Genomic DNA, 24,792 nt, shown 5'->3' on the forward strand with positions numbered 1-24,792 from the left:
AGTCCTTACTTACTTACTTACTTACAAATGGCTTTTAAGGAACCCGAAGGTTCATTGCCGCCCTCACATAAGCCTGCCATCGGTCCCTATCCTGTGCAAGATTAATCCAGTCTCTATCATCATATCCCACCTCCCTCAAATCCATTTTAATATTATCCTCCCATCTACGTATCGGCCTCCCTAAAGGTCTTATTCCCTCCAGTCTCCCAACTAACACTCTATATGTATTTCTTGATTCGCCCATACGTGCTACATGCCCTGCCCATCTCAAACGTCTGGATTTAATGTTCCTAATTATGTCAGGTGAAGAATACAATGCGTGCAGTTCTGCGTTGTGTAACTTTCTCCATTCTCCTGTAACTTCATCCCGCTTAGCCCCAAATATTTTCCTAAGCACCTTATTCTCAAACATCCTTAACCTATGTTCCTCTCTCAGAGTGAGAGTCCAAGTTTCACAACCATACAGAACAACCGGTAATATAACTGTTTTATAAATTCTAACTTTCAGATTTTTTGACAGCAGACTAGATGATAAAAGCTTCTCAACCGAATAATAACACGCATTTCCCATATTTATTCTGCGTTTAATTTCCTCCCGAGTGTCATTTATATTTGTTACGAATTAAGTCCTACTGATTAAAAAAAAAACCAATAAGGATTATCACAGAAGTATCACTGTTTATATAGGAGGCCATGTTAACAGTTGTTATTGAATATATTCTTGAACTCCTCCTGTACTGGTACCGGTACATAAAGAAAAATCGTTATAGCCTCATCAGTAGGATGGATAAACATGAGTATAATATTCGTAATAAAGAAAAACTAGACATACCATATTGCAGACTATCTGAATTTAAAAGTAGTCTTTACATATTGGGCCATAGGATGTTCAACATGTTACCACAAGCACAGGAAGTGTCACTAGACAGATTCAAAGTGAAAGTGAAAATGTGACTTCTTAGAAACCCAATCTATTCTGTACAAGAATATTTTGAATTAGAAAATCAAGCTCTAGAAATTTTTTAGGTTCCTTTTAGTTTTATTATGATATGATATGATATGATATGATATGATATGATATGATATGATATGATATGATATGATATGATATGATATGATATGATATGATATATGATATGATATATGATATGATATGATATGATATATGATATGATATGATATGATATATGATATGATATGATATGATATGATATGATATGATATGATATGATATGATATGATATGATATGATATATGATATATTTATTCCACCAGCTTACATTGGTCGTGATTTCAAGTTTTATTATTTTTTTTGTAATCAGGAATTTCTCATAAATTGTTATTAAGTTATTTATCGTGTTACTGTATGTAAACAGAGAGTATCAAATATTATTTGGGATCAGTGTATTATAATTTTTATCTAGATATAAGCCTATTTTGATTATCTTGACTCTCGATTGTAAACTCTAATTAGTATTTGGAATCAGTTTGTTTTATATTTAGTGGTGTATGTAATATAATATTTTATATTTTAATGCGATAATTTTAGACTTGTATTTTGAAAATGTCAATAGCTTTTGCTATAACGACAGCTAATAAATACTATATTATACTATACTATACTATACTATACTATACTATACTATACTATACTATACTAGTATACTCGCTCATTTCAAAATAACTGTATAAACACACAACACACATGCAAGAAAAAAACTTAAAAAGATAATACATATTCAACCCATCATCCTCACCTTGTATACCTACACATTCTGGAAGATCTCGAAGTCAAAGCTTAAACTCTTCTGTCACTTCAATTGCCACATCTTTGCTCCAGGTGCAATGGAAGGCCTAGTCTAATTACTGTGCACTATACTATAATTCATCTACTGTCTGAGAGGATTGTAGAGAGAGTAACCATAAACTCTACCCATTAATTACAAGGCAAATCAAGAATGAAGTCTTATTTACCTGAATGAGGCGAAATGGGAAACAAAGATGAAAGTACACAACACAACTCAAGATACAAAATGATGACTTTACTTCAAATACAGAAAAACAATTTACACAAATATAAAGCACAACTCTATGACAAAAGAACACAAACACTAACACACAAGCTACAAAATGCACACAAACTACAACACTAAATATTTTATCACAACATTTTGAAATAGGAGCAGAATAACTTACAAGAAGCAAGGTCCAAAGGAAAAGATTCAAATATGTAACATGCCCGTACGAGAAAGTTCAGACAGTTATCGGTCCAGAACACTTAGTCAGTACATAGACAAGTCCAAAGTTGAAATATCCAATAGGTAAAAACGCCAGGAATACAATAAAATCCTTCGTTTAAATGCTTACTAAGAAAAAGTCCAGACAGAAATGTTTCCAAGGTGATAGTCAAATAATGAAACTCAAGAATTTATGTTTAATAAAAAGGTATTGTTTTTGTTGCTATGGTAATGTCAAATCTGTTTTAAATTCCGTTGAAATTTAGTAAAATTTTCAAAGAAAACACAGCAACTGAAACTATATACAAGAAGAAAAATAAACCGTGCTTCTATACAGAGTCAATCTTTACCATTAATGAAATTAAAGTGGAACAGCTACAAAATAATGAACTGTTATGAGAAAAGGTCTTATAATGCTCGATGCATGATGAATGCAGATCTGCAGAGCATTGTAATTAAGAAGGATGGGACAGGGAACCACATACATCCGCCAAATTTCGTCGAGATGCATGTACGAGAAGTACTGGAACACAATGCATAGGCCTATCTTATCTGGAACATTTTCAACATGGCTTATAACTTCCTTGAAAGTGAGAATTTTCGTTAGGTACTGGAGCATATTTTGTTGCAGATTGGACGTTTTGAAGAACTCTCTAACCATACTGGAAATTTTAAGTTTGGACTTCGTGTAATTGGACATTTTCTACATTTGGACATTTTACTGGGCATTACCACATTATGGATATTTTCGTAATTTGGACTTTTAGCATTGGGCATTGGGCCATGCCTCTGATAACCAAACTACTATGCAAATGCAAGTGAACACAATAACAGATGTACTAAGAAACTATTACTACAAATTTAGCATAATTAGTTTACCTTTCTTAGTTCTCCTTATGTAATGGTAAAAATATACCTATGTGAAATTAAGATTAATACAAGATTAGAATATTATTTTGATTCAATTATGTATCTTCTTTTTTTCTTACGTTGTATTCATCTGCAGCTATTGAAATAGAATTAATTTTGCAAATCAAGCTTTTAGGTATAACTCCCTGTAAAGTTGATTTGAATAATTTCGAGGAAAAATTGTTCCGAGGCTGGGGATCGAACCTGGGACTTTGGTTAAACGAGTTCGATGCCCGGCCCCGGAACAATTTTTCCTAGAAATTATTCAGAATTAATTTTGTAATGCAGAAAATTGTCGGACAATTTATTCCACACATGGGCCAAAAATTACAACCATAGTGTTTTCGAAGAAGAAAACACTGATTTTAAAATAATCTATCATACGAATTTTTTAAAATTAATTAGTTTATGTTTTGTTTACGTGAATTACGGTACATAATTTCTAAGATATAGTTTATTCCCCATATCTAATCCATGACTAAGAAAATTAATGTTGCACAAAATTAAATTTATCTTTGTTTGAATAAAAACAATGCTAGTGAAGCACTCACTAGAGAATATTAAAAAAATAAATAAAGTAGGTGCGTTTAGTATCGTGCTTCGACCACCTTTTACCCCCCGGAAATATGTGGTACTGTACTCAATTTGACAGGACTTTGGGATTATTCTGAAAATTTCGACAAAGATAAAAATCTTGCTATTACCCAGGATTCAACCCAGAATATTCCAGTCCGTAGGCAATAATGAATGTAAACAATAACGTGCACAACTGCATAATTTATATAAAACTCGATAGAATAAAGTACTACTCTGAGATACAAAAATGCATGTATCAACACAAATAAGTTGTCATGATCGTTATGAAGAAATCCAGCAAAAACTGGAAGAGAGAAGATTTTTGCGCCACTTAAGAGAACTAATTTGTGTAATTTCTAATCAATGTCTACATAATAATTATGTCATATTAAGCTTCTTTTACTCTAAACATATCTTAAATTAGATATAAACATACATACAGCATTTCCAGCAACTCAACACTGAATTTCTCTTCATTGCAATGTGCAAGTACGTCATTACATATAATAGGAACCTAGCTATATGGAACGTTAATTAAAATGACAAGAAAATATTGATGGGTAATACAAAGCCTTTCTTTCTCATCTTCTATGGCATATATACAATGTATTTATAATTATGTCTTCATGCAATTTCCCTTCAGTTTGATAACCATTATCAAGAACATTCCATATGTGATCATTCGAAACCGCACAGAACTGGGAAGGAATAGCATGGCAAGAAATGTTAAAATACTGCTTTGATAGGTCATACACTTTGGCAACCAACCTATTCACTGAATATTTAGTGACCTAACATTTTCCGTCACTTTTAGAAATTATAAAAAGTACACAGGTAACACATCATCACAGGATGATTGCAAAAATACAAGTCTTACTACGTACGAAAAGGAAATAATGGAAGAAAATACATTCACAATTTGTACTTGAAGTGTGGATGTAAGTTTTGCTATTCGTACAGACATATTTTGTAAACATGATCAGACGTTGTTAACACTTAATCATGTGTTAAAAGTCTTACTTTCTTTATAAGTCTACACACATATCCCTGAGAACATTATATACATTATAATAATATTGCAGAATTATTCTAAATTTTGTAAAAAATTTGTTTAAGTTTCTGTACTGAAACTTTAAACTGTGTTTGTTGCTATAATAATAGGAAAATAATATTGTTGCCAACACTGTGAAAGATATCCAAAAGTACCTATGATGTATTTGAAACATTATATTACGTGCATTCAGAGACCTTATGAATCTATTGGTAAAAACTATGATATTTATAAAAGTTAAATTTATTTCTTTAAAAATAAAATTAAACATCGATAAATATTAAGACCGTTCGTCCATGAGGTGTCACTTCATAGATTCGTCAACTTATTCCTTGCAGCTATGAAACAGCTTGCGTTTTTGTCCACGAAACGTGCAACAATAGGCTGATATCTAGTGACAAGATGTTCTAGTATACTTATTGATGCATTTGTAGTCGCAGACGAAGAAATGTCTGGGTTCATCTGTACATAGAAAGAAGTACCGGTACCGGTAGCCTATTAATTATAGACTGTAACAGCTAAAGAACTATCAGAGGATGGTGACAAAGGAGTTCCACGGAAAGAACATGCTAATTCACTTTTTTGTTGATTTTTGTTTTTTGGTCTCATCTGCTAGCTCATAACAAAGTGAACTATCTTTCTAGTATATCAGAATGACAAAAAGTCTGCGTTGTAACATATTAAATTTAACTAAATGAGATGTACATTCATGTCTTATGAGTGTATTAAAGTTAACAAATGCTCTTCTAAAAAAATTAAGAAAAGTGTCTTAACATGTAGACCCTTCATTAATTTAAATCATTATATAGAATGAGAAAAAATACCGATACTTAACAGGAATCTTAAGGCTTGTTATACAAAGGCAAAATAGAAATATGCGAGAATGTATTACTCCAGAAAAAAATAATTTGAAAATTCAGTCAAGGCTTTCTCTGTACCCTAGCATAATATGTTATCACATGATTACAGACACAGGGATATCCAGGTGCGTATTTCAGGTCTGGTGGGCCCTGGAGACGCCAAGGTACTATCTATTTTTCGAGGTCGGGTGATGCTAGTGTACTTTTCTGATTTTCTATTTATCGTCAAATTTTGCATTTATAAAAAGTCATATTTTATTCATATTTAGGCCTAGTAGTGATGTCTTCTCTGAAGACCCAACTAATTTATCTAGATTTGAACTCATGCATTTTCGTCTGCAGAAATCAGGGTAGAGCCCGGACGAGAAGTTACTGCACCAGCGCGAGGGACGCATTTTAGTTCGTTTGCTTGGACTCGCCCTCACACTCAACTGGAGGGGTGTTGGGTTAGTTGGTTACAAACATTCCGAGTGTTCAGATCGTTCTGCTACTACCGCTATTGCTAATACTGAAAACACTGTCCTTCTGAGCGCCCTCATTATGGCATTGTCTAAGGTGTGAAATCATAGAGTAGTTCATAGTCAAGGACATGAAACACCACACAATGTATGGAAATTCATGTCAGAAGAGGCTGTAAATGGAATACCAATTCCATTGAAAAGCGTGTGTGCAAGAGTACTGGCTGCCACTGGTATTTCAAAGCGACCCTTGGCAAGAAGCAGGAAAGAAGGGGAAAATATTGAGGTAGGAACAGCAGATTCTTTCTCCAGTCCGGAAAAATCACAGCCGAAGAAGAAGATTGTTGCAGCTGTAGACAGTTTTGATGAGGAAGTCATAAGAAGACTCATCTATAATTTCTACGCTACGCATAAGCAGAGGTCGACTCTGCAATCGCTTCTTCCAAGAATGGATATCAGTGTATGATTATGTGAATAAAGTAGAGAACAATTACATTGAAAGTGAGCACGTGATGGACGGTATTTTGGAGAACATTTCCATAAACTTAGGGACATTTGATTCAGCACAGATCAGTCGTCTGATTCGGACGGAGAATAAGAATATAAAGATGGAATAGCGGGCGTAATTCCATTAGGTACCTTCGGACTCTTGAGTAGGAAAGTCGTGATACTAAGGCAAGACGTATGTTTTTAGAAAGAGATGAAACGGATATGCCTGCCGCTCTGAGCTTGAGAACCGTAACCCAAACAACCCCCACTCCTCTACTCTGCTGGCCGGCAATTTAAAACTTCGCGCAGGTTGGTGCCATAACATCTCGTCTCAGCTCTAGTGGTGGTGGTGGTGGTGATGGTGACGAAAATAACTACTGCTGTTACTATCGAAATCCCAAAGCCAGGGCACTTTTCTGACTTCTCTGTTTAGAAATATACAACTGGGAATATCTATCCACAACTTGGACAAAAAACGAAGATTCCGATAGTTTGTTTTTTATTGCTCCAGGAAAACAAATGAAACACGCATACCACCATGGTCTAAGGAAATACAGCCTAGTTGGCCATGTGTGGGTATAAGCATGCTGTCTAGCTGAGACATTGCAGTACACCTAGCTGCATGTAGCTTGTATGTAGTGATGAAAGCGTGATGCTGCAGTCTAGTCATTTAATAACACAAGCCACTGCATCTATAAATCTATGAGGTGACACCTCATGGGCAAACGGTCTTATTTAGTCAAAAGTTTAGAAACCCATTCTATTCTGTACAAGAATATTTTGAATCAGAAAATCAAGCTGTTGATATTTTTTAGGTTTCTTTCTCTGAATTGTATTATTATTCTGTAATATATTAGGAAATTCTCATAAATTGTTAATCAAATCAATATTTGTGATCAGTGTGTTACAATTTTCATCTAGATATTAGCCTAATTTTGATAATCTTGACTCTCAATTGTAAACTCTAAGGAGTATTTGTGATCATTTTGTTTTATGTTTAGTGTTGTAATAGAATAATTTTCATTTTTGCACTGTAATTTCACACGTGTAATTTGACAATGTCATTAGCTTTTGCTATAACGACAGCTAATAAATACTATACTATACTATACTATACTATACATTGCTTAATGTTTTAAAAAGGCTTGCAATTTCTGTAATGTCTGTAACTTATTTTCTCACATTCGCTTTATAAAAATGACAGCTGTCATCAAATTCAGTATGTAACTGAAATTATGGGTGTTCATTTCATAAAATACAGCCCAACAAATGTATTTTAATATGAACACACTTCTTCTCCTCTTGCTCATTAAAAAATTGTAGTATTAATGATGAATAGAAAGGAATGATAGAACAGATTTTGTGACCTATTTCACATACTGGTTCTCATTCACGGTCTTGTTCATTATGAATCCTTCATTCTAAAACGTTCAAGCACATTTAAACCCAATCATGAACACATCAGTCACTTAACTATGTAATACTAAATACATTTTCAATCAAATAGTAACAATAAGCTATTCGCATTAGTCTACTCCTAAAATGCTACTACTAATTAATGAAATACGGTATAAAAAATAAATATTTACAATACATGTGGACATAAAAATACTGATTGTAAAATTGCAGCAATGTCTGTCTGTTGTATCAACAAACATTTATATAAAAAGGAACTAGAACTTTTTTTTATAGACGTACATAGCTACATAACCTCTTTAGGCTGTGGAGTTACACAAATCCACTTCAAATCCTAACTTTCGTTTAGGTACACAATTGAATCTGATCAGATAAGCCTATGTAAGATAATTATGTTCTCTTAAACTTTACTGCAATTATTTATAAAATAAGAGTTATTTTATGCTTTTATGTTTTACTGTTTTAAAGGGAGACTCCACTGAAAATCATGAAAATTTTCCAAAACATTTTTTTGGCTATTTCATTTCTTTAGAATGTATATTTTCATACTCCAAATGGATTTAGTTCAATTTTGATAACAAATATGTACAAAAATGTTTTAAAATTGAAGCTGTAAGGGGGCGTGGAACTTATAGAGCTGTCAAAATTATTTTTCATCAAAGAATTATTCTTTTTTTTTTTAAATTTCTGATTACAAATCTAGTAACTTTTTGTTCTAAAATTGGCTCCCTGAAGTTACTAGATGAATGTAGTGAAGGAGAATTTTAATAGGTATGTGTTACATAAATATTCATTTCACTTTCAAGTAAAAAAAAATTATTTTAAAGTGAATAAATTAGATAATATATTTGATAAAATGAATGCATAGAAATGTTTCTCCATGTCTTGTGAATGTAACCAAAAGAAAGGAAGCTTAAAAACTGAGATGATCTACTAAAATCTAGGTTTTTTAAATATTTCTAAAAAGAATAGAAAAAAAAAAAGCCAAAAAGATTTGGGAATTCAAAATTTGGATTTTGTTAGTCCATTACAAAGTAAACACGCTCTCAAAATTTGATTGAAAAAAAAAAATGATTAGCGAAAAAGTTGTCGTTTTTAGTGAAGTGTCCCCTTAAAGCGTAGACTCAAAAATGGATTAACTTCTTGCAGTTACTTCCATAGTTTCAATATGCTTGAAATGTTTGAAAGCAAAGAGAACACTGAAATAGTTAAAATCATTTTATGAAAAACATGGATGAAATTTACGAATACAGAATAAATTAAAAAAAAAATCTTAATTAAGTATTTCCTTCCACAATTTTTTTCTGCCTTTGAGTGAATAGACGACTGAAAACGTTTCAAAATTTGAAAGGGTTTACGGATTTTTATCATCTTATTACTTTAATACTCAATATTTGTATAACAAATATTTGAAATTGTTACAGAATTTGAAAGGGTTTACGGATTTTTATCATCTTATTACTTTAATACTCAATATTTGTATAACAAATATTTGAAATTGTTACAGGATTTGAAAGGGTTTACGGATTTTTATCATCTTATTACTTTAATACTCAATATTTGTATAATAAATATTTGAAATTGTTACAGAATTTGAAAGGGTTTACGGATTTTTATCATCTTATTACTTTAATACTCAATATTTGTATAACAAATATTTGAAATTGTTACAGAATTTTAAAGGGTTTACGGATTTTTATCATCTTATTACTTTAATACTCAATATTTGTATAATAAATATTTGAAAATATTTCAGAATTTGAAAGGGTTTACGGATTTTTATCATCTTATTACTTTAATACTCAATATTTGTATAATAAATATTTGAAAATATTTCAGAATTTGAAAGGGTTTACGGATTTTTATCATCTTATTACTTTAATACTCAATATTTATATAATAAATATTTTTTTCGCTAAAAACTTTTAAGAGGAAATGTAAATGCTGCTGATAATAACCAACATTCAGTCATGGAGGTGCAGTAATTGAGGATTCGAGACAATCACATTATTAAAAATTCTACTTGGCATATAAAAACGAACAAATGTTTACTTAACAACTTCTACCACTAAAAACTAATGAACACAGCCACATACAAAAGCCAAAAATAATACTTTTGCAAACACAAAAAATCTCAAACGACACAAGCTTGCTTTACTACATCATTTCTACCGAACCATTACTGAAGACAAGCTTCCAAGCAACAACACAACATGAATCACACATCCCTACTGGACGACGTCTCTGCAGGAACTCTACCATTGCAGGTGACCAACACCGCCTTCTCGTCCTTGTGTCCCTCTTTCAGCAACAACTTGCAGGTTGCGGGTTTCATGCTGATACTTACGGCTACTGTGGAGGGTTTGAAGATGGGAGAACTATCGTTGTGAAGAGGTTCTTTCCTTCCAGTACTTCTGAAGAGCCACCTGTACAGCAGGCTGACCAACACACCTACACCCACCGTCAGCAGGAGGGACAACAGGGAGTACCACAGGAATGACACTCGGTACAACACGAACGCCAGTTCACCAGTTCTGTGGACAGATCAAGAGGAGTGTCTATGTCAGTAGCGGCCCGCGGTTACAAAGGTTGGCAGTTCTGCATGAAAAATAGTGTATTTAGCAAACGCATGCTATTATTGCATCTAAATCGGATAACGCGTGTAATTACAGCCCCTTTTCGAAGTTGACTGTGCACCCGAAATTGTACTCCAACCGTCGGTGCGCTACACCTCTCCCACCTGGTGCAACTAGTCACGTAGTGGAGATGTGCCCCACATGCTTTTCTAGTTTTTTAAGTCAAATTAACTAAATCCTTCACTCCGGTGTTTGTCCATGTAAACAGAATACACGGGTGGGGGAGAAAGCGTTTTCATGAGCGCAGCAAAAAACCAATCGTTTCCATTACACATTTCGGTATTAAAATGACTAGTAGGCTACATGATTTCCTCGACTTTTTTCAGAAATTTCAATATTTAAATTTTGTGTAGGACATCCTAATTTTTTAAGTTAACATGCAATTTCTCTTTTAATTTCGAAAAGGGTTGGTTGATTAGGTTTTCATTTCATTCATTTTTAATATAAAATATTTCCTTAGACACACTGACTAATCATCACACCACCCACAGTACTATAACACACTGGAACTGTAATGATATACAGTAGTCCAGAAGCCTGTGTGTTCTAACGCAGGTCATATAGAGATGAGGGTGTTGGCGGTTCTTTTGTATATTTGGAGAGAGCTGCTTCGGTTGCAGCTCTAATGCAGTCTTATGGGACGGTGAAGAAAACCAGTTTTCTGCTGCCGACTACCCTACGTTGAGCTTCAGGAACTGCCGATCACAGATCCGAAAAGTACACTACAGCTAAAATTCTCGAGCAGATCAAGGCTCCTACAGACAGTAAAATCTCGAATCGAAGGAGAATGAATTGGGAAAATAAATGAAACAATGAACTAGATTACTTTTACATTCTTAATTTTTTCAGGTCCATTTAAATGGCGGTTCTGCAGCTCTGCAGTTCTTATTGTAGAGCCGCCCCTGGTCTATGTGCTGTTAGGGATGAGGGATCAGTTGACAGCTGGTGGAGAAAGAAAAGAATGAACTCGAGGCATATCCACAGCTTATTGTTATCCAAAACATACGAACATATTTAAATAACATCTACAATCAACACACTATTCATATTGGACTATTCAAGCCAGCAGCATACTGCATCAGACACCCTGTCTTGGACTGCACGATCCTGTCTCAGACCATCTGATATCGGACGAGACTGTTTTGGTCTGTCTAGGACTGTCTCATACGATCTCTAAGAGAAGTTCGTCATGACGTACAGTATGTGTTTGGTTTCTCCATGTAACTTACTGCTATTCTCAACTATAATGTAATGGCAACCGATGATGAAATTCTTGCAACATTGCAAGATCATTTGATCTGCCATGTCACGTGTTTAGAAGATCACATAACTAAAAGTTATTCGTTTCATTTTCTGAACCTATATATATATATATATATATATATATATATATATATATATATATATATATACACACACACACATATAATAATAATAATAATAATAATAATAATAATAATAATAATAATAATACTACTACTTACTTATTGGCTTTTAAGGAACCCGGAGGTTCATTGCCGCCCTCACATAAGCCCGCCATTGATCCCTATCCTGAGCAAGATTAATCCAGTCTCTATCATCATATCCCACCTCCCTCAAATCCATTTTAATATTATCTTCCCATCTACGTCTTGGCCTCCGTAAAGGTCTTTTTCCCTCCGGCCTCCCAACTAACACACTATATGCATTTCTGGATTCGCCCATACGTGCTACATGCCCTGCCCATCTCAAACGTCTGGATTTAATGTTTCTAATTATGTCATGTGAAGAACACAATGCGTGCAGTTCTGTGTTTTGTAACTTCCTCCATTCTCCTGTAACTTCATCTCTTTTAGCCCCAAATATTTTCCTAAGAACCTTATTCTCGAACACTCCTAATCTCTGAATAATTTCAAGGGAAAAATTGTTCCGGGGCCGGGTATCGATCTCGGGACCTCTGGTTGAACGTACCAGCGCTCTACCACTGAGCTACCCGGGAACTCCACCCGACACCGTCTCAACTTTTCCCTTTATATCCACACAACTCGCGTGGATCGATACCCGGCCCCGGAACAATTTTTCCCTTGAAATTATTCAAATCTGCTTTACAGGGAGCTTCACCTGAAAGACTAGATTTGCATCCTTAATCTCTGTTCCTCTCTCAGAGTGAGAGTCCAAGTTTCACAACCATACAGAACAACCGGTAATATAACTGTTTTTATAAATTCTAACTTTCAGATATTTTGACAGCAGACTAAAATACAATTTCTACTTTTATAATCTGAATTGTACATTAAATAAAGATTGAACAACCTACGTTATTATAAAGAAGAATAGGGTTATACAGTATTTTGTTTATGGAAATCGGGCGAGGAGAATGAAAGTTCATTGCTTACTTGTGTTCCGTCAAGATCGTCGCATTCGCCATGGAACATCCATCTGTTGACACGGGCAGAGGTGTGAAAACTGTTTGCCCTTTATCTGACATCACTTGACCTCCAACAGTGAGCCAACCGACAATTCCAATTCCAGCTGCCAGGCCAGCTGCTGCACCCTGTTGCAAAATATAATTGCCATCATAAATCCATATGCAACAGCAAATATAACTAGAAATACATTGTTTACAATTATCTCGTACGTTTAACGAATGTAGTAATTGTATTGGTCCGCAAATAAGATTCCACGATGCATCACGGAAGAAGATTTGGGACAGTACAATATTTAATCGGAATAAATATCTTCAAAAGTCTTTCCAATGGCTGTTGTCAACTCCTCAACTGTTGTTGAAATTGACAGTAATTTTTAATTCACCTCATTTACTTCTCCTTCAATAGAGAATTTCTGACTTGTCCTGATTAAGTAACCAGTAAAACTCATTAGAAAGCAAATAATATGAATGTAACAGCAACACGACACAATACAACTTCTGAAATTAAATTGCAGTCTTTGAAAAGGGATCGTTATATTTTATGTCAGTTAGAGGGAACGAAGACAGCTGCCAAAACAAATATCAAACCATCACTGAAGCCAGCAGCATATTGTATTGGACATTCTGTCTCGGACAGGACGACCAACCGTTTGAAATGACGGTGATTACACGAATTCTTATGATATGAGGCTGCAGCATACTACAGCAAATCGGACATTCGTCCTGAAACGAATGTCGGATGCAGTATACGCTGTAGCCTCATTTAAAAATGCATGTGATATATGATATGATATGATATGATATATTTCTCAGCCATTCATTTGACTGTAAAAATCATAGACAGGAAACAGAAAGTCGAAATCAATGCAACTATGACATTGGGAACTATTAATAATGGAGTTCCCCAAGGATCAATATTAGGTCCCCTACTTTTTCTTGATCTTGTCCCCCTAATAAAAGATGTAGGTCATTCCATATCATTTGCAGATGACACAAGTATAGTAATACAGCCAATAACTCCAACACATTCCAATCTTCAACAGAGGCAATACTCTCAAATTATGTGACTGGTTCTCAGCCAATAAATTAGTATTAAATTGTAACAAAACTAACATAATCCAATTTAAATCCTGTCAAAATTCAATCTTGCAAATATCAAACCCAATAATTAACAACAGGTCCCTAATAGAAACAACAACAACAACAACCAAATTTCTTGGCTTACAAATTGATAATGTGTTAAACTGGAAAAATCATATTAAAGAAATTACCCCAAACTAATTCAGCATGCAAATCTGGCTTTCAGGTAGTAGCTCCCTGTAAAGCAGGTTTGAATAATTTCAGAATTTTTTGCTATTAGATCTATGCAAGAGATAGTAAGTATCAATACCTTAAAAACAATATAATTTGCATATTTTCACTCGGTAATGAGTTTTGGAACAATATTCTGGGGACATTTCACAGATAGTAACAGTATATTCCTACTACAAAAAAAAGTAATTAGAAATAATAGTAGGTACCATATTTAGGAGATCGTGCAGGACTATTTAAAAAAAAAAAAAAAAAAAAAAAAAAAAAAATAATAATAATAATAATAATAATAATAATAATAATAATAATAATAATAATAATAATGCCCATGGCTTGTCAGTATATTTTTCACTAATAATCTTCCTCGTATGTAATCATCATAAATACGAGTCAAAAAATGATTTTCATACTCCTTCAGCAAATCTATTGTGCTATAACATTTCTGTAGCAATTTTATCAGATTCCTCTACTTTTTTTTTCCAACACACTTAGCATATAACAATGCATGTTGGAATCACTGTCACATTGAATGGTCTAAAAACAAAACTGTCCTGTCTGAGACAGAATGTCCGATGTAGTATGGTGCCGGCCTCACACTTAAAAGTAACTGAACTGTATTAGTACTGTATATTTATGTACCGTATGTAAATTATTGGTACGTAGACTGAATGTGAAGCTTTGAACATGATGTAGAAGTTAAAAACAATGTTGTGAGATTTTACTATTATCTTCAAATTGAATTATGATGTTTGGATTGGTAACTTGTGTTTTGTTTTAACTTTTAGCCTTGACTATATTCATCACATGATCAGGAAGTGCTACTAGTGAGCGTTTCATGTTGGTTCGTAATGTTCACATAAAAGAAATCTTAGAAGGATGATGATGATGATGATTATGATCCATGTTTATTTGATAATGTTTAGAACTTACAGCAGTATTTGACCACGGGATAAATATTCCAAGCACAAACAGTCCTAGGAACGAGCCCGCAAAGAAACTTGACAAAGAAATGGCGACCTGAAAGAAATACGAACAGATTTAGAAATACATACAAGGCGTGTGTTGGTATGTAGGCCTACACTGAAATATGCGAAAGACTGCACTTACCGGAGCCAGTCCACCCATGTACGGCACTACATAAACCAATGCGTAAGACAGCACCCCGAAGAAGAGTGCCAGAGATTTCACTGCCAGCCCTGACATGCGCTGGGAGAGGGAGTTCTTCAGAGTAGTGCCGTTCATCTCTGCCCACCAGATGGCAGCTAATGAATTCAGACCTGTTGATACAGTACTGAAACAGAATCATTACTCTAGTAACTGTAACGTTAATGTATTTTGTAGCTAAATAAAATCAAATCGCATAAATATTCTCCTATGATTTTGATCTATTTTAATCTTTATGCACGTGATAATAATTGTGTAATTTAAAGGGGAATAATAATTATTATTATTATTATTATTATTACTTACTGGCTTTTAAGGAACCCGGAGGTTCATTGCCGCCCTCACATAAGCCTGCCATTGGTCCCTATCCTGAGCAAGATTAATCCAGTCTCTACCATCATATCGCACCTCTCTCAAATCCATCTCACTTGCCGAATACGTCCAGACACGCAGCATCTGCTGCTGAATTAGCCGTGAAAAAGAAAGTCAATAAATATGCTCATCTTTTAGACAATTATATCTTTGTCCCCTTTGCTGTGGAGACCTTCGGTCCTTGGAGTCATGACGCTAAAGTTTTGGTATCTCAAATCGGCCAAATTTTGATCTCCATTACTGGTGATCGCCGTTGCACTACTTATTTGCGTCAACGCTTAAGTATTGCTATTCAACGCGGAAATGCAATGAGCGTTTTGGGTACTCTTCCAGAGTCCAGCCCTTTGGACGAACTTTTTCTCCTGTAAAATTTTTTTTATCTCTATGTAAATGTTTATATTTAGTGTAATTGTAACGGTGAAAATACTGTTAATCCAATAATTTTTTATTTATTTATTTATTTTTTCATAAGTGTATATTATTTTTGGGAGTGTTTATGTAAGTAATTTTATGAGGTTGTTATTGATATGCTGATAAATTATTTGTAATGATATTTCATTATATAACATATTGCAATTATTGAAATTAATTACAAAAATGATAAATTTGCTTTCAAAGGGAACAAGAGTAAGGTGGTCCGCGGAACTGTTCTGACTTTTAATATTATCTTCCCATCTACGTCTCGGCCTCCCCAAAGGTCTTTTTCCCTCCGGCCTCCCAACAAACACTCTATATGCATTTCTGGATTCGCCCATACGTACATGTCCTGCCCATCTCAAACGTCTGGATTTAATGTTCCTAATTATGTCAGGTGAAGACTACAATGCGTGCAGTTCTGCGTTGTGTAACTTTCTCCATTCTCCTGTAGCCTCATCCCTCTTAGCCCCAAATGTTTTCCTGAGAACCTTATTCTCAAACACCCTTAATCTCTGTTCCTTTCTCAAAGTGAGAGTCCAAGTTTCACAGCCATTATTATTATTATTATTATTATTATTATTATTATTATTATTATTATTATTATTATCATCATCATCATCATTATTATTAAATACTATGCCTTAGAGGCGGATTTTGCGATAATTTATCGACGGACCATGTTGCAGGTAATAATTTTATTACCACTTTGTAACATTTTCTTTGCAAGATTTGCTGTACCGGTAATATGATTTCTTACAGTTTTCTTTTTTACTGATGTATGCAATATCACTCAGCTTTCATACAAGGCTCTGTTCAAGTTGATTCTTGCTTCTGTTACGTCGAATTCCTTCGGAAAATAAGAATCTCTAGTTATTTTTTTTCACTATATTTCTGCTGAAGATTGTGGGCTTAAGATAATAATAATCCGTGGCACTACAGCTTGTGAAGGGCTTAGACCGACCAGCCGGCTGCTGGCCTCACGCCCACATGCCGAAGCAGAGGCGAACGATCATCCAATCAGAATGGAGGTATCGTGTGGTTAGCACGATGTTCCCCCCAGGCGTTATAGCTGGTATTTGCAACCGGATTTCGCTACCTATCGTAGCTCCTCAAGTGCATCACGATGCTAGGTGGCCACCGGTCCCATACACTGGCCGAAATTTCATGAGAAAATTTCTTCCCCCATGAGGGCTTAAGATAATCTTGAATATTATGTGAAAAGTATGTTTAGCTCCTCGTTTTTAGTATATCCGGTTTATTTGTAGTTTAGCCATAATAAATATATGATAGGAGACGGTTCATGAGCGTTCTATTCATCTCTCATGATATTCTAGGCTTTAGTTTCGAGAAATTTTCAAAACTCCTTTCTAAGATTTTGGCTGAGGGTTGCGTAAACTCTTCTTCCTTCTGAAAATTCTTCATACACTTGCTTAATTTCCAAAAATCTGGCAGTATGATACTCCTTCAAAATCGTCTTATTTTAATTTAACCAACCATATTCGGCACCCAACATTAACTGTAAATTTAATTGTTGTTTAAATATTCTCCATTGGGCCTTGGACTGTTTCAAGTTCTCCGCACGTAAAAAAATTGATTAACTGTTTTTATCTAATTTGGCTGGTTGTGTCCAAATTTCAGATGCATACAGTAGAAAAAGAACAATCAATGATTCATAAACAAACTTCTGATTTTCTTGAACAAAGTTAGTAAAGATTTACACAGAGAATAAATCCTACGTTTACAATGCTCGTTGCGCATCTTTAATTCAATCTATGGAAGTACATAATTGTCACCCAATCAATCAAAGAAATTTTTTACTACTCACTTTGAAAAAAACACTAGTTTTCTTATTATGTTTACAATATCTTTGAACAATATTTTAATTTTCTTCCTTTTACAGAAAATATGTTAAACAGGTGGAACATCAATTGTTTAAAATGGTATTAGCAAGTATTATAAAGTTAACGCAAGTTAAAACAGTCTATACTCGAATCTTAAAGCATTTTATTGAATTAATTTTTATAACATTTTTTAACATTATATTTTAAGTAACGTGTATTTGCTCTCTTGAAGAATAACAATAATATATTGTACTCTCAAAAAAGAGTTAGGACAAACCTAAGGCCAGCACTGAAAATTCCTGCCACAAAGAGACCAGGAAATCCAACGAAGTCTCCCAGTGTGTCCATCACGTACAAAGGAAATAACTGATCTGCTTTGCTCAGAATCTAAAAAAAAAAAATAAAAAAAAATAAAGAAACAAAATAAATAAATGAACGAAGCAATAAATAAATAAATAATTAAAGAAAGAAATAAATGTATAAATTGAGTGAATAAATAAATAAATAAATAAATAAATAAATAAATAAATAAATAAATAAGTAATTAAAATAACTAGGTAAATGGAAATAAATAAATAAATAAATAAATAAATAAATAAGTAATTAAAATAACTAGGTAAATGGAAATAAATAAATAAATAAATAAATAAATAAATAAATAAATAAAATAAATAATTAAAATAACTAGGTAAATGGATAAATAGATAAATAAGTAGAGTGAATAAATAAGTAGATGAATACAATAAATAAAGAAAAAACAAACAAACAAAGTAAATGAATAAATAGAAAATTAAGTAAATAAGTAGATAAATAAATGAATAAATAGAAAATTAAGTAAATAAGTAGGTAAATAAATAAGTAAATGAATGAATGAATGAATGAATAAATAAATAAATAATTAAAATAACAAGGTAAATGGATAAATTAGTAGAGTGAATAAATAAGTAGATAAATAAAATAAATAAAGAAAGAAACAAACAAACAAACAAAGTAAATGAATAAATAGAAAATTAAGTAAATGAGTAGATAAATAAATAGATACAATAAGTAAATAAATAAATAAATAAATAAATAAATAAATAAATAGAAAATTAAGTAAATAAGTAGATAAACAAATAAATGAATGAATAAATGAATACATGAATAAATAAATAAATAAATAAATAGGTAACTAAAAATACATAAATAAATAAATAAATAAATAAATAAATAAATAAATAAATAAATAAATAAATAAATAAATAAATAAATAAATGGATTGATAGACAGAGATATACAAATATTACATTACATTATGTAGGACCTATAGACATTGCAAAAACCACTTTTTTGCACGATTATGTTTTTTGTTGTATTTACAGCTATTCTTGTTAGGCCTTGAAAGTTAGAATTCCCACACAGAAACTTGTTGCTAGAAAAACCATCCTTCATAACATAAAACTATACACACTTATTGCACAGTGCACTTATTGCTACTTAGTTATCATTACAGTATAGTTTTGCGAAGGCTTTAGAATAATTTTGCTCTCAGTTTTCAATGCAAAATATATTGTATTTGGAATTTTAAAAATATGATCGTGCAATAAATCTTGTACAATACACGTTTGTGAAGTACATTACAAAATCTCGCCCTGCTGGTTTTTCAAACTTTTCCTCGATTTTGTAAAAAGCACTTTCCAACCTTGTATCTTAATATACTATTCCGTACCAGTTTTGCTAAAATCGTACATTCTTATGAAGTTCTCAGTTTAACACGTCTGGAGACAATGTACCATCGGAATTCTTGATAATTCACATCACTCTGAACAATTTAAGAATATGCTGCAGCTTATCAACTACAGGAATATACAAAAAAATCGCTACTCACACCAGCGGACAGTGGATCGCAGTCGTAGTAGCGTGCGAAGATGAGCATCCCAGCATACACCGTCATCAGCACCACGACAGTCCAGCCGAACGTGTTGATCCACAGCATCCTGCGAAGCACACGCCTCATTCTTTAGCATTTTTAGTTCTGTTGGTCCCACAAAGCTTCGATGAGCCTTCTACTAACAAAGAAAAAGCCAACTTAAAATGTTGTTTCTCAACCTTCCTAGTGCCAATTCTATTCTCGTCGCGTTACGGTATTGATAATATTTCATCTAACGCATTTTTTCACACTCGAAGGGACAGTAATAAGGGGGTAATGGCAGAAGGAGTCAAAACGCACAGGAAGAACATATTCCCCTGAAGAACAGCGGTAGGCCTAATATTTTATTTAACTAAGTTTCAACTGCAAAGATTATTCAGCGACGACATTCAATCCGAGTGAGAAGTGGTCGACAATTTTGCCTGAAATCCACTATCAGGGGCAGGGTTCTTTTACAGGCGAACTCTTATTTCCTTGTGGTTGATAGTAAGTGGATAAAGGCACAACCGAATTACTTCTTGGGTCAACCAAGTGCACAACCAAATTCTTGCCGTTTTTATCTGAAATGTTCACAGCAGTGGCGGCCCCTGCATATTTCTTAAGAGGAGGAAAGAAGTTAACAGCGCAAAATGACACCTTCTTGAATGAAACATGCTACAAATTAGCTTACATGCATACATGTAAGACCAGGTAGTGTTAGGGTTGGCCTTCCCTTTTGTATAGCAATAATCTGTTTTTGTAAACTGAGTTTCCTAAATTGTCCAAAATATAATATGTTTTCACATCCATTCATTGTTGAATAATTGCGCAAATTAACAATTACAAGGAAATTCACAACCTCGCAGCATTTTTCATGCACACTACAGCATCACACATGTTGGAAGAGACTAGTTACTAACACGTAACCGGAACCGTTTTACGGAAATGGGAATGAGAAATAATCTGTTAGGAAAGCGAGAACACTGCACCCACCCACGTGGTCTGTGTTGCCACATGTACATTTTACAAGTTCAGTATCACATGCTTTTGACGAATATCAGTTCTTGTAAAATCATATTACCATTATTGTTCAAAGCTGCCGGTGGCCAATTAATTTTTTTATGTTAAAAATAATGTAGTTTGCAGTACCTTCCATTTCAAATATATTTGTGCAGAACTGACAACTTGGCTGTTGTCCTGTCTAGTAGACAATGAATGGAAATGAATTTCGGAGGCCAAAAAGATATGCGATACTAACTTAGAACTACTTCCTCTTTGTTTTATATAAATTCAACTTCAACTTTCAGATATCCTCGTAAGTTTCAAATCATGAATATAGCTTATATAAAGTGCAATGAATATATTTTGATTTATAATTTTAAAAAAAAGTTTACATGGTGTCTTTCATAGCTTTGCGTTAAAACTGTTTTTATTGTGTCTCCTCCTAGATGACTAGTCTGGTTGAATGCAGCATCGTTAGATGGCAGCGGTAGCGAGCTTGCTGCAAGACCAGTCGGTTTCTATTTCCCGCCCGTGCGCTGATTCAGAGGAGGATCTCCTCCCTATCCGTTCATTTACTTGCTTTAAAGCTCTTCTTCTTTCTCTGGCCGATAGCGCGCTGTTGGGTAGTAAGAATAAAGCTTAAGTACTTTCTCAAAATTTATACTTTTGAGTATGAGCACTTCCTGTGATTATATACTCGTAACCGCTAGAACATACTCATATTCGTAAGAATAAAGACATTCTACCTAACGTGAATATATACTCATCTCTACAGCCTTCTTGATCGTTTAAAAGTTAGTATCTACTCATGTTACCTATCCTCTTTGACCACATTGCACCGTGATGCTCAGTTTTTTATATAGACTTTCACATGCTGTCCGCATATTGTAGTGGTTTGTGTTTTGCTTTTTATAAATAAATAAATAATTAAATAAATAAGTAAGTAAATAAATAAATAAGTAAACAAATAAACAAATAAATAAACAAAAAAATAAATAAATAAAATAATAAAATAAATTAATTAAATAAACAAATAAATAAGTAAATAAATAAATAAATAAATGAATAAATAAATAAACATGAAAAAGAGAGTGAATCAGATAAGTGACGTTAATAAACAGGAAACAAGAAAATAGTAGGGCTACTAGGAAATCGTCATTACGGGATGTTGGATAGCGATTACAATCCATTTCTAGAATTCCAGTTATGCTAATTCTATTTTTTATTATAGAGAGTTATATATATATATATATATATATATATAATTTAAAGTTACAAGTAATTGCATTTTGCAAATCAAATTTTACAAAATAAATGTAATTGTTAATTATATTTAACAATACAATCTAACCTCATAATTTGATAGCCATTCATATTTTTATAGGTTATGTTTTTTATGAATAACAAATACGTGTTTAACCAATTTCACATTCACTTTTGTGAAGTGTTAAAGGCAATGAGGTATTACATCAATCATAAATTCTGCCATTTTCTTTATTTAATTTTAAACTGGACACAAATCAACAAATATTCAGAATTGAGCCTGCTACAAACCATACTCAGAATAACATGAGAACGAACTTATAAATATGAGAATATACTAGCTTTTATTCTTATTAAGCTTGAGTATATATTCTGTACAAGATAGACACTTGAGTATATTCTACTATGCTTCCATGTTATGAGTATGTAATCAAAAATGAGTAGGTACTCAAATGTTTTTATTCTTACTAACAAAAGTATATACTAAAAAAAGTCCAGTATATACTATATACTCATGTTTATTCTTACCACGGGTTGTCTATGTGTGTTAACTGCAGTAAAGGAGAAATGGATTGGCTTTCCTCTACACAAACAATCTCGCATCCTTCTCACAGTTTTCCAGCAGCACATGAGTGCGCGTGGTTTAAAACTCGATCAACCGAGGTTTTCTTACAGCTGTGAACTAAAAAATTATCGAATCTTCTTCGAATTTCAAGGCATATATTGCATTTGGTATTTACTTTCAAAAGAAGAAAAATGTGAGGAGGGCGTTCCTCCCTTCCCTCCCCCGAGGAACCGCCACTGGTTCACAGGTAAGTACATTAAACCTACCACATTTCCCGTAAAAACGGAGCAGTCCCGTTTTTTGACCTAGTTATCCGGCGTCCTCGTAATTTTTGTTGGAACACGCTAAAGTCCCGTGTTTTAATCAAAATTTATTTCATAACGTAAAAATAAATAATTTCTCTGCAATTTACTTCATAAGTTAATGTTGAAAATATTGTTTTTATTTGTGCAAATGTTTGATTTTTAAATCAGCAAACATGAATGAAATATGTATGAAAAGTAAGCTACTGTTAGGCAAAAAGATAAATGCAAAGTACCATCAAGTGACATAAATAAACATTGTTTAAAGGCAATTGTGTTTTTTGTTAACTCCCTTGTTGTAGTCTTTCGGAACACGTTTTGCAGTAACTTCTAACTTCAATTTCTTTACCAAAAAAAAAAAGTCGATAATAAAAGTGCCCCTTATTTTCATGAGAAATGGCAGGTTTGGAGTACATGGGCGAGTGTTGCAGTAAAAATGACGAACTACTCTGTTCTATTTTTCTATAAATGTTCCTGTAAGTAAATTTGGCTTGTAATTGCTGAATTTCAACTCATTAAAGCAGAAACTGTGGTCAATGGAAACAATAACAAATTTGTAATGATTGACAGACTACAAATTTCAATTTCAAAAAGTACAGTACGGTATGCGCCAAAACAAACAGTAGGCCCTACTCAAATTCTCAGACTGATACTTCGCATGTACGTAAGTTATCGTAGACTATCGTTTTCTATCCATCTACATTTATTTAAACTAGTTTTTACTAGTTGACAAATGCTTTATTATGTGTAAACTTTTAAAAATGTTGTGATAATTTAAAAATGTAATTTTCTTTGCAATAGCCTTGTAAATGCAGACCAAGGAAAAAATCTTTCATTTTTTTCACCATCTTCTCTTACCTTCGCGCTTGACCAATCGTAGCTACTGTACGATATCTCTGAACTTGAAGTTGATTGGCTCCGTAGATTGAGATATGAAGAAATGCCACTCCGAACAGCGTACCCCAGACTGTGTATCTCTCTGTAGGGTCAACATCCCAGCTGGAAGGTAAGAATGGAATAACTCTTATACAGGGACATCATTTTATTTTTACTTCAATTTTTATTGTACCTGCGTTTTTGAATGTACTTCACTCCCACCCCTTCTACTAATGAAGTTCCAACTCCACACAGAACCAAGACCGCAGATAGTAAGCAGTACTGAGTTACTGAGTATAGTACGTTCCAGAAATATGTTCGCGTTTTCCAGTGACGAAAGAGCTTTCAATATTGAATCATATTTTCGCACAGGTACTGTCCGTTTGCCTACGTCGCATCCCGATTTCCCCCACCTGCTTCTGCTCGCCCCTCTGTAAAAGCTGGGCTGTTTTAGCTCTTTTCTGAAAACATTAATTTCTGTTAGGAATTGGAAGTTTACGTAATATTATACAGCTGTTTAAAAGGGCCTCGTTACGTAATTAACTGTCACGTGATTTACTCCCTTTCTACAATCCTGCGGCATAACCACTTGGACGGACAGTAGATAGCATGTCTGAGTAATTTTATATTTTCGGGTCGGGCAGAAGTGAAGATTAAATTTATAGTACGTAGAGTAGGCACAGAATTATTTCAACATGAGTTACTAGTACGAAGGACGAAACTGGCAATTGGAATTAGATGCAATAGTCTAT

The 24,792-nt window shown here is 33.5% G+C and overlaps 1 protein-coding gene across 1 annotated transcript in view; it reads right to left on the minus strand.

Moving 5' to 3' along the window:
- Nucleotides 1-2,021: 2,021 nt before the first annotated feature.
- The window catches only part of LOC138714727 (sodium-coupled monocarboxylate transporter 1-like), a 93,150-nt gene continuing 70,379 nt past the window's right edge, over nt 2,022-24,792 (minus strand). Inside the window, exons 7-13 of the mRNA XM_069846820.1 lie at nt 24,023-24,163; nt 20,012-20,120; nt 18,422-18,531; nt 15,458-15,641; nt 15,281-15,367; nt 13,008-13,165; nt 2,022-10,530 (exon numbers count right to left, since the gene is read on the minus strand). Of these exons, the coding sequence (XP_069702921.1) occupies nt 10,215-10,530; nt 13,008-13,165; nt 15,281-15,367; nt 15,458-15,641; nt 18,422-18,531; nt 20,012-20,120; nt 24,023-24,163 (1,105 nt within the window). The 3' untranslated portion in view covers nt 2,022-10,214. The remainder of the gene's footprint in view (nt 10,531-13,007; nt 13,166-15,280; nt 15,368-15,457; nt 15,642-18,421; nt 18,532-20,011; nt 20,121-24,022; nt 24,164-24,792) is intronic.

Source organism: Periplaneta americana, chromosome 15 (assembly GCF_040183065.1).
Source record: "Periplaneta americana isolate PAMFEO1 chromosome 15, P.americana_PAMFEO1_priV1, whole genome shotgun sequence".
Lineage (NCBI taxonomy): Eukaryota > Metazoa > Arthropoda > Insecta > Blattodea > Blattidae > Periplaneta > Periplaneta americana.